The 10440-nt window shown below is 47.1% G+C and overlaps 1 protein-coding gene across 1 annotated transcript; it reads right to left on the reverse strand.

Moving 5' to 3' along the window:
* Window positions 1-224: 224 nt before the first annotated feature.
* LOC310852882 (C-X-C motif chemokine 13-like) lies at window positions 225-9790 on the reverse strand. Its single transcript, XM_083757018.1, has 4 exons — window positions 9668-9790; window positions 3369-3507; window positions 3200-3283; window positions 225-512 (listed from the first exon to the last, which is right to left on the reverse strand). The coding sequence occupies exons 1-4, from the start codon at window positions 9732-9734 to the stop codon at window positions 503-505; spliced, it is 300 nt and encodes a 99-aa protein (XP_083613144.1). The 5' UTR covers window positions 9735-9790; the 3' UTR covers window positions 225-502.
* Window positions 9791-10440: the final 650 nt, after the last annotated feature.

The following is a 10440-nucleotide window of genomic DNA, read 5'->3' on the forward strand; positions in this document are numbered from 1 at the left end:
AGATAGCAGGACCAGTGGTCTGGGATGATGGGAATTGTAGTCCAAAAGCAGCTGGAGACCCAAGTTCAGGAAACCCCGGTCTAGACTCAGGAGTAATGGAAGCTCCCTTAACTAGAAAAGGAGCTCTCTTTCCTTTTGTAATGTAACATCGCCCAATTATCCGAGCTACTTGGCACATTTTGAGTAACATCTCTGCTGATAATGTAGAAATTGCACAGTAGCCGTTCAGTATAATTGTTTAATGGCTGCTAGAAGCATTCGTCTTTCTTAATGCTAATTTGCATTCTTTGTGCTTTATTCCAAATGAGCCAAAGCAGTCACTGATGTCCACCGTTCAACCATCTCAGAAGGGCACAGTGGTTTAAAGTGTGGTTTTGAATATATATATATATATATATATATAATTACAAGATAGAAAGCATGACAACAGGGCAGCACTGCATCACTGTTTCTTCGGGCTCCTTGTGCATTTTTCCACCTTCAGGAAGACTCCCATTTGTGGTCACTGGTTGCTATATGTTGAAATTAGTAAAAGAGAAACTGGTTAAATTTCATTACTTAAGCCACAACAGTCACACATGTTCTTTGGGGTAAGGATAGCACATTCATAAGTGGCCCCCATCAGAAGCGATAAGGAACAAGTGTAGTGTCCTGGCTGTTTGTTGTTGTAGAGGATTTTGGGCACCCTTCACCCCCCCCAAAAAAAGTAAAAATAATACCTCTGAGTGCTCAGATTAAGCTACTTTATAATCCTTACACAATCCAGCAAAGTAAACTAGTTTTGTCCCCGCACTGCAAACGGAGAGCAGAGATTCCTTGCCCTAAGGTCAGCTAGTGAGGGCTGCATACTTATACCATACATTTAAAGGACTTCCACCTTGGGAGCCGCAGTTTGTTGAAATTGTAGCTCTGTCAGGAGTAAGCTGCAATTTCCAGGAATCTTTGGGAGAAGTCATATGACTTCCTTAAGGTGTGTAAGGCTTTAAAAGTAAGATCATGGTAGACGGAACTGCAGGCTTCCTCATTCATAGCACAGTCCCTTTGCTGTTCGTGTTTAGGCTAAACTGGACATAATGGAAAATCAATCGTAACCTTAAAAAAAAAAACCCAAAATCCAGCACCCTACAACCTGCTTCTTGAATGAAAAGTAGCACCTGGAGAGGAACCATTTTCAGAAGAGAAGCACTTTGACCCTTTCCCGTAACCACGTTCCTGCTGCAACCCTCCTCAGCTGCTTTCCCCCAGCAGAATTCCAGGTGTATGCTGAGCTTGAACCCCATGGGAATGGTGCATAGAAGCTGTGAAAAAGCAGGGTGTTGGGTTAAGCATCCCTTGCTGCAGCTCCTCTAAAAGGCACCTTCTCCTACTGCTTTTCAGCAGAAAACCGTGCATGGATTATCTCAGCGATTCATGCCATCTACACAGGGATTTTGTGTTCTCTGCTCTGGGACAGGGGACATAAAGGAATGCTTTTTCAGATTTTTCCTATGATTCAGGTGACTTGGACTATTCAACAATAACACACAGTCATATTTTAAGGGACAGGTGTGAAATGTCCCCATTTCTAGAATTATTTGGGGTGCCTTGGACGATGTGTGTGCCAAGGGTTAGTTTTTCTGGTTATACTGAGAGAGTTTGGGCTGCTTGGCTTGCATTTAACCATGTAGCAAATTTCAGACTTCTGCATGAAAGATGAAGGGAAAAGCTTCAGCTCAGTCGGAGAGCATTCAAATATCCCTGGATTAAGACTCTGGCATTTATAGGTGGGGCTGAGAAAGACTTGGGTCTGAAACCCTGGAGAATCGCTGCAAGTTCTTCTAGATCAGTGTTTCCCAAACTTGAGTTTCCAGCTCTTTTGGGGTTACAAATCCCATCATCCCTAGCTACCAATTGTAGTCTGTTCTAGATTATGGTTACCAGATTTTTTTCAATGAATCTGGGGACAACTTTTTTTTTTAAGCTGAGTAGCAACAGGGAGTCAGTAGTGGGGATGGAGAGGCAAAAGACCCCGGGCCCAAGCACACATGCATATTGTGTAAAGGTGCAAAGCCCTTCTTTTGCACCCTGTGAAACAAATGCACAGGTTTTTTTAAAAAAACTTTGCAATGGTGGGCTGCACGCCCGTGACTCCGGAGCCTTCCCCAATCTCCTTCCCCCTTCCCCCTTTGTTTTGACAGATCAGGGAAGGCTCAGGAATCACAGGCAGGCGGGCATTGCCCAGGAGGGGCCAGCCTGGTAGTGCAGTTGGCTCTGGCTGGCTTCGGGAGCTGCTCACTGCCGTGGCACAGAAAAATGGCGGGCGCCATGGCAGCGAGCAGCTCCTGAAGCCAGCCAGAGCCAACTGTGCTACCACGCTGGCTCCGGGCTGATACATTAAATATTAAAAACTTTCCTAAACAGGGCTGCCTTCAGATGTCTTTTAAAGAGAAGATAGCTGCTTATTTCCTTCACATCTGAAGGGAGGGCGTTCCACAGGGCTGGCGCCACTACTGAGAAGGCCCTCTGTCTGGTTCCCTGTAACCTCACTTCTCGCAATGAGGGAACTGCCAGAAGGCCCTTGGCGCTGGATCTCAGTGTCCGGGGTGAACAATGGGGGTGGAGACACTCCTTCAGGTATACAGGAATTTGTCCCAGGACAGATTTGCAAATCTGGGGACTGTCCCCGGGAACTGAGGAAGTCTGGTAACCCTATTCTAGATGATGCTAAACTAGATTTGTGAATGCCCTGACTTGGTACAGGGCTGGTTCTTGTGCCAGTGAGCAGCTTGATTAAGCGTATAATATCTACATTGGCTGGATGCAGGTGAGAACAATATTAGGACCACTGCTATTTGCCTGTTGCTGGAGTTTTTTCTTGACTATCAAATAAAACTCCACGTTCTGCTCAATCAGGAGGCCCTTATATTTTGGGAGACTTGGGAGCACTTCTGCAATCTGTTGCAGGCAACATATAACACCTGTTTTGCAGAAGGAAAACTGGCGATGCTCACAACCCTCCCTCTATAAAGAGCATAATACCTACAATCTCCCCCCAAACAAGCAAAACTCATACAGAAAGTGAAGCAAGCCCTTCCACCAAGCAGCTAAACAAACAAACAAAAACTTTAAAAAAAAATAATGGAGGGTCTGAGGGCCTTGGTAGGTGTCAAGGGAAGTCACCCAGGGAGCCCCAGCTGTAACTGAATATGCAAAATCATACCTCTTTATCAGCCTCTTCAGCAATTTCTGCACCCACTGGGCAGTAGGTGCCACACAGACCTGCCATTTACTTTTCAGGGTTAATCTGAAACGTAAGGATGAGGTCATTATTAGTGTTCTTCCTCACCCTCTTCAAAATGGTAGGATGTGGGCGTGCTGGCTTCACTTACATTATTTCTGTCCTCCCGCACTGTATTCCCTTGGGAATGACTTGAATGGATTGGATCTGTTTCGGGCCAAAGGCCGTGAAGGTGTGCTTCTGGCATTTGCAACTTCCCATGTGGACTAGGTGACCCTCCATAGCAAGACCTTTGTGAAAACACCATGAGAAATGCTCAGATTCTGGCACGCATAATGTTAATTTCATTCCGTGTTTATGCTTCCTTTACTACAAAGAGTTTAGGGTGACATGGGAGGCCCCCTGCACTGATCCTCCCAGTAGCCCTGCAAAGTATCTTAGGCTGAGATATACTTACAGATAGAGCAGGTCTCTGTGAGCTTCACTGCTGAGCAAGGGTTGAGCCCAGGTTCCCCCAGGCCTAGCAAGGGGTGGACTTGTAGGGCAGAAGGTAAGGGACCCAAAATTAGGTGCAGCCAGAGTCAAACTAACTCTAGCTCTGTCCCCATCCTCCCTGCTGAGCTTCACAAACCACAAGAGCAGCAGATAGTAAGGAAGGAGGAGGCTGATAGGCAGTACAGTGGTAGCTCGGGTTAAGTACTTAATTCATTCCGGAGGTCCGTACTTAACCTGAAACTGTTCTTAACCTGAAGCATCACTTTAGCTAATGGGGCCTCCTGCTGCCGCTGCACCACCGGAGCACGATTTCTGTTCTCATCCTGAAGCAAAGTTCTTAACCCGAGGTACTATTTCTGGGTTAGCGGAGTCTGTAACCTGAAGCGTATGTAACCCGAGGTACCACTCTACTACCCCCCTGGACCATGATTATAAGAAAGAGGTCAGGCAAGTGGCAGGGGCATACAAAGCGGGGCGGAGGGGGCAGGTCACCCCGGGTACCACTCTGGGGGGGTGACAAGATGCCCTGCTGCCTCCCCCCAGCTGTAGCCAAGGGTGCGTGGGTGTGCAGTTAGTATGGGCGCTGCTTGCGCGGCGTCCATATGGGCTGCCGCTCGTGTGTGCCATCCATATGGGCATCCATATGGGCTGCTGTGTGTGCACAGTCCATATGGATGTTGTGTGTGCGCTGCTGGGCAGTTCGCCCCGCCCCGCCCCTTGGCATCCTGCCCCAGGTGCCAGAGGGTTCCTCTGCCACTGACAAGTGGAATTAACAAGTTGGTGGAAGAGGGCCCTATTCACTAACGGAGCAGCCTCCACTGGTCTTAGCCCAATGCTCTTAGCAAATTATGGTTGTAGGGCGTATACGATGGACAGAGGTCCTTAATTGGCAGGAAAGAGATGTGCCGTTTTGCCGTACGTCCCAGCCCGATCCCTAAAGCAATTTGCAGAGCTCCTGCATGTTCCATGCTGGTTCTGCAAGCAAGGGCAGCCATATTTGGCTAGCTGAATAAATGACTGGCAGTGCTCAGAACCCTAAAAAGAGCAAAAGACCTACAGATGTTTCACATGTGAGCTGGAGGGACACTGCAGCTTGCACAGCTGATGCACGGGGAAGCAGAGGCTGCTGCGCTACCCTGCAAGTCAGCTGTTAGTCGGGGAGGCCTCAGCAAAGCCCCACTGTGCCTCCAGCTTGCAAGGACACCCTCCCCAGAGCCTGATGTGGATGTCCTCTTCGGGCTCCAGAGAGGGTCTCCTTGTGAGCCAGGAGGACTCTCCAGGATGCTCCCAATATACGCGATTTCAGTTACATCTGCAAAGGCATAGAGCATAACCCCCACATAAATTGGGATTTGCCTGTACCATAAGCCTGTTGTGCAATGGGATAAATGTCCGTCCTTTTCATACAGGAGTGTGTACCCTAAACCCATTGAGTCCTTCCTTGCTGGGCTTTCCTCTTCATGCACTTAAAGGTAAAGGTAACGGGACCCCTGACCATTAGGTCCAGTCGCGGACGACTCTGGGGTTGCGGCGCTCATCTCGCTTTATTGGCCAAGGGAGCTGGCATACAGCTTATGTGGCCAGCATGACTAAGCCGCTTCTGGCGAACCAGAGCAGCGCCCGGAAATGCCGTTTACCTTCCCGCCAGAGCGGTACCTATTTATCTATTTGCACTGGTGTGCTTTCAAACTGCTAGGTTGGCAGGAGCTGGGACCGAGCAACGGGAGCTCACCCCATCGCAGGGATTCAAACCGCTGACCTTCTGATCGGCAAGTCCTAGGCTCTGTGGTTTAACCCACAGCGCCACCCGCGTCCCTCACTTCATGCACGTAGAAGGGCATAAATGGGAGGCTGGGGTCATGCTTCTTGGCCTCATCTTGACCCTTCTGGTGCCTCAGTCCACATGCCTCCAGCATGTTGCAAGGGTAACGTTTTGCAGCAGGAAGCCTGCTGTAAGCCTATGGACTTCAGAGCATGAGAGAGGCAGACACTCCAGGCAATAAGGGCACATCAAATGCGGCGGGGGGGGGCAGGAAGCGCAGCCCTGCTCTTCCCCCTTGTGTAATTGAAATTGCATGAGGGAAGCGCCCAAATGGGGCTGTGGAAAGAGGAAGGATTGCACCTGCCCCCCCAACCTTTGAAACTTTCACTTGACCCATATTTTGATTGATTTGTGGACCGATTCATTTTCCCAGAGCTGTTATGTTGTTCTGCAGCTGTGCCTTGCGAAATCTGATCTTACCTGCCGAATCAGATCTTACCAGGTGCACAGAAAATCCAAAGTGGTTTTGCTTAAAAAACGAGCTTCAGTTCAGTGGGTAAGATCTGATTTTTGAGAGGCACGGCTGCAGGAAAATGAGAAAAGCCCTCAGAACCAAGGGAATTAAACAATACCCGATACGATCAAAATACGGGTCAAGCAAAAATGTGAATAAGCCCTAAGAACATACAGCTAGGTGCATTGCAGTTCTTTTTATTGTTAAATGACAAATTATGAAAAAAGAAAGAAAGAAAGAAAGAAAGAAAGAAAGAAAGAAAGAAAGAAAATACACATAAGTTAATGTTACATGAGTTATTTATGCTTCTAATAATACCAGTAATAATACTACAACAGTAATAGGACAGTCAACTAAGTATTGACCGGTTAAATATAAATGTAATGACTTTACACAAATGTAATGACTTTACACAAACACACACATAAGTTTCATATCTTGTTTTTCTATCTTATTTAAGATGAAACAATAAAATGTGAAGTCTTCTGTATAATGACGTGAAATTCCATTCTATTTCTATATGTCTCCAAACAGCAAATTGAGATTTATTTGTTCTTCCCCAGCTCCATTTGCGAACAGATCTTTGATTTTGCCTTCCTTCTCTTTCTCATTTTGTGGGTTTATTCATACGTGGCATACTCTGGTGACCCAGGAATTTACTGCCAAGAGGAAGAGGTTTCTCCAGGTTCTGCAAATTTCATCCCCAACCTCTCTACGTTTAATCAAAGGTCAGCGCAAACAGTTGAGTGTCTTTCAGCTCTGCATCATGTACAGTAGAATACTCTGTTATTTCTGGAGTGTTTGGTCATGTGGCGAGAGCCTGTGCGCTTGCCACTGACACATGTATAGATTCTGTTTCTACCTTCCGCTGAAGTTGGTGATGGTTGTGAGCAAACGTAATGGGTGTGATCACAGTTTTCATTCAGCCGCCACCACCACCCAGCTTTGCAGTCACTGGATATGCAAAAATGAATTTTGCAAACAATAATGCAACATGTTTGAGACCCGAGAGATGCGAAGCCTGTTTTGCAAGGACAGGGTATTTGTGGATTTATCTCAGTTAGGAATGGGTGAATTTGCCAGTTTCAGTCTTTCTCAGTTTCTCCTTTTTTCTGCCTTAAATTCAGTTCTCCACATTTCCACATCGGTTTGCAATTTATAAAAAAGTCATCACGAAATTTCACCATCATTTTAGTACACATTTCTCATGGTGCATTTCAATGCAATTCTGCCAAATATACACATCTTTGCCTAATAATTTTTGCATCTCTAATATATATTTTTAGGCACATCTGCAGTACATGCATTTTGGTACACATTGCTTAGCTGGAGAATTGCACTGCAAGATTCAGACAAGTTCAAATTATGAAGGAAAGCTGAGTTTTGGTTCTCATATTAATCCAGCAAGTGCTAATCAGGTAGGTTTGCCTTTAAATGCAAACAGGATCAAATTTCTCCCCTATCTCTAATCTTAGTACTGTCTGTTCTGACTACAAACAAGCCCAAGGTCTCTGGCTGAATCCTTTCCTCAGCTGCATGATTCCTTTTAACGCCAGGGATTGAAGCGGAGACCTTCTACATAAAAACATATGCTCTACTGCTGAGCTCTGCTACCTCCCCCTGGTGCAAGTCATTTCAAACAAAAAGCCATCAAATAAAGTTCACAACGCAAGCAATAAGTTTGCAAACATAGTTGGCTGCACAAAAGGAGGTAGCCAAAAACCAGTACAGTGGTGCCTCGCAAGACGAAATTAATTCGTTCCGCAAGTTTTTTCTTCTTGCAAGTTTTTCGTCTTGCGAAGCACGGTTTCCCATAGGAATGCATTGAAAATCATTCAATGCGTTCCTATGGAGACCGTCCGGGGACAGAGGGGAAGCGCCGCACGCCTTCCCCTCTGTCCCCGGACCTGTTTTAAAGCAAGGAAAGGGGCAGCGGGGAGAATCGCTTCTCCCCGTTGCTGCCCCTTGGTTCAAAAGGGGTCCGGGGACAGAGGGGAAGGCGCGCACGCCTTCCCCTCTGTCCTCGGAGATTGCGGGGCTGGCAACGGGGAGAAGCGATCTTCTCCCCGCCGCCCCTTGCTTCAAAAGAGGTCCGGGGACAGCGGGGAAGACGCGCTGCGTTTCCCCGCTATCCCCGGAGCTTGCGGGGCAAGCTTCGTTTTGCGAAGCAAGCCCATCGGGAGATGCGTCTTGCGAAGCGGCTAAGAAAACGAAAAACTCCTTCGTCTAGCGAGTTTTTCATCTTCCGAGGCGTTCGTCTTGCGGGGTACCACTGTACCCAAAAACTCTCTATCAAGCAGACCGTGACTGTTTATTTATTTTACATTTCAATCCCACCTTTTATTCCAGGTGCTCAAGGTGGCACAGATGGTTCTCTCACTCTCCATTCCAGCCTCACAACAACCCTGTGATGCAGGTTAGGTTGAGAGTGTGTGTGTGTGTGTGTGTGTGTGTGTGTGTGTGTGTGTGATGGGTTCAAGGTCACCCGACGAACTCTGTGGTCGAGTGCAGATCAGAACCCCGGTATCCCAGGTCCTACCAAGACACTGTGTCCACTACCACTGAACTGACTCTTTTATATTACAGTGGTACCTCAGGTTACATACGCTTCAGGTTACAGACTCCGCTAACCCAGAAATATTACCTCGGGTTAAGAACTTTGCTTCAGGATGAGAACAGAAAGCGTGCTCCGGCGGCACAGCAGCAGCAGGAGGCCCCATTAGCTAAAGTGGTGCTTCAGGTTAAGAACAGTTTCAGGTTAAGAACGGACCTCTCCAGAACGAATTAAGTTCTTAACCCGAGGTACCACTGTATTGTTTGATGACTCCCGTTTTTGCACTCTTGTTTCCTGCTGTAAAGGGCCGGATCTGCCATGAGGCGGAGTGAAACAAAAAAGATCCCTTCTGTTGCAAACAGAACAATCTGACAATCCAAAAGCAACACGGTAGGCCAATAATATAATATCACTTTTATATCACTTTTATATCACTACTGTATGTAGCGTACGTTATCTGATTGTAAATTAATTCATTAGTGATATAAAAGTATTGTAATTATATTATTAGCCTACTGTGTTGCTTTTGGATTCTCAGATGGGGCCGAGTGAGGCAGCTGCCTCGGTTGGCAGATGCCGGGAGACGGCAAAGAGTGATGGCAGGAGATTAGAGGGCAGAGTGGTCTATATTCCGCAGCCTGCCCTGTTCCCATTTCCCCAGGCTCTTCCACTGCCCTTTGGAGAGTACAGGATGCTTTCCCACTGCCATAACATCATAGAACGATCGCTCCAATCCTCTGTCCCTTGTCACTTTTCCGATCAACGCAGACACCCGCCCCCCAACTCCCTGCCGAAATCCCTTAATTTCTCACACCACAAATTCTCTGGTTTATTTTTGTCCAGCTTGGAGTCCCTTCGGACAGCAATAATGTGGAAGCCTTGGGGAACAAACCAAAGAATAAATTGGGTTGCTCCAGCTAGACACGCTGAACTTGCACTAATATTTCTCCTTGCAATTGTGGATTCTAGTCCCAAACAGGTGAGTGCTGGAAAGGCAGTTTTCACTGGTTCAGGACACCATTTTCATCTTTAGTTAACACCTTCCAGGGTTGGCTTCTAGCAAAGCCCAGCTTCAGATTCGGAGAAGTGACAGTGCAAAGCTGAAAGCAGACCCAGGCTACTCACCGCAGAGAGGGACTATGTTGCTTGCAAGAAGCACTAAGGCCAGGAACACCACCATCAACGACTTCATTGTGGCCGCACCTTGATATTCACAGAGATTGTGCTTTGTGGGTGGATGAGGGGAACCTTCTCTTTATAACCACCCTGGAAAAGGGAACTTGCAGATACAGCATTAGGTGGGTGCGAGGGAATCCACACAACACATCAACAAATATATTTGTGTGCGTCTGAAAATCCCCCATGCTTTTGTCCTTCCTCAAGTCTAAATAAAGAGATGCAAATGGGAAAGAGTAACCAGGAGCCCGTCCTACCCATTGAGCACAAAACAACCCTTTCCTATGGCCCCATTTCTGCCGATCTCACATTCTCTGGCCAAGCAGCGATTTCCACGTCTCGGCCAATCCCAAGGGTTCCCCTTTGCACCTGCAAAAGCTTTGGGGTGGGCGAGATTCCAATTGGTTTGGAACAGGGCGGGTGCCACTACCAAGAAGGCCCTCTGCCTGGTTCCCTGTAGCTTTGCTTCTCGCAATGAGGGAACCGCCAGAGGTAGCTTCCTCCCGAAATCCTGTAACTTTCGATGCCGCAAATGTTCGTGGTTGGACATGGTTGTGTCCTGCTTTTGTTGCACTGTAGTTCAAGACTTCTCCCTCCAAATGGGAATAACACAGAAAAATTGGGGCAGCGTCGCAGAATAATAATAATAATAATAATAATAATAATAATTTATTTGTACCCCACCCATCTGGCTGGGTTTCCCCAGCCATTCTGGGCGGCTT

This window comes from Podarcis gaigeae (genome assembly GCF_964106915.1).
Source record: "Podarcis gaigeae genome assembly, chromosome: 9".
Classification (NCBI taxonomy): domain Eukaryota; kingdom Metazoa; phylum Chordata; class Lepidosauria; order Squamata; family Lacertidae; genus Podarcis; species Podarcis gaigeae.

Coding starts and splice junctions, on each gene's coding strand:
- LOC310852882 (XM_083757018.1), bottom strand. CDS start 9,734: ATGAAGTCGTTGATGGTGGTGTTCCTGGCCTTAGTGCTTCTTGCAAGC. Junction 3,508..9,667: donor CAACATAGTCCCTCTCTGCG/GTGAGTAGCCTG, acceptor GTTTTCACAAAG/GTCTTGCTATGGAGGGTCAC. Junction 3,284..3,368: donor TGCGGGAGGACAGAAATAAT/GTAAGTGAAGCC, acceptor CTTACGTTTCAG/ATTAACCCTGAAAAGTAAAT.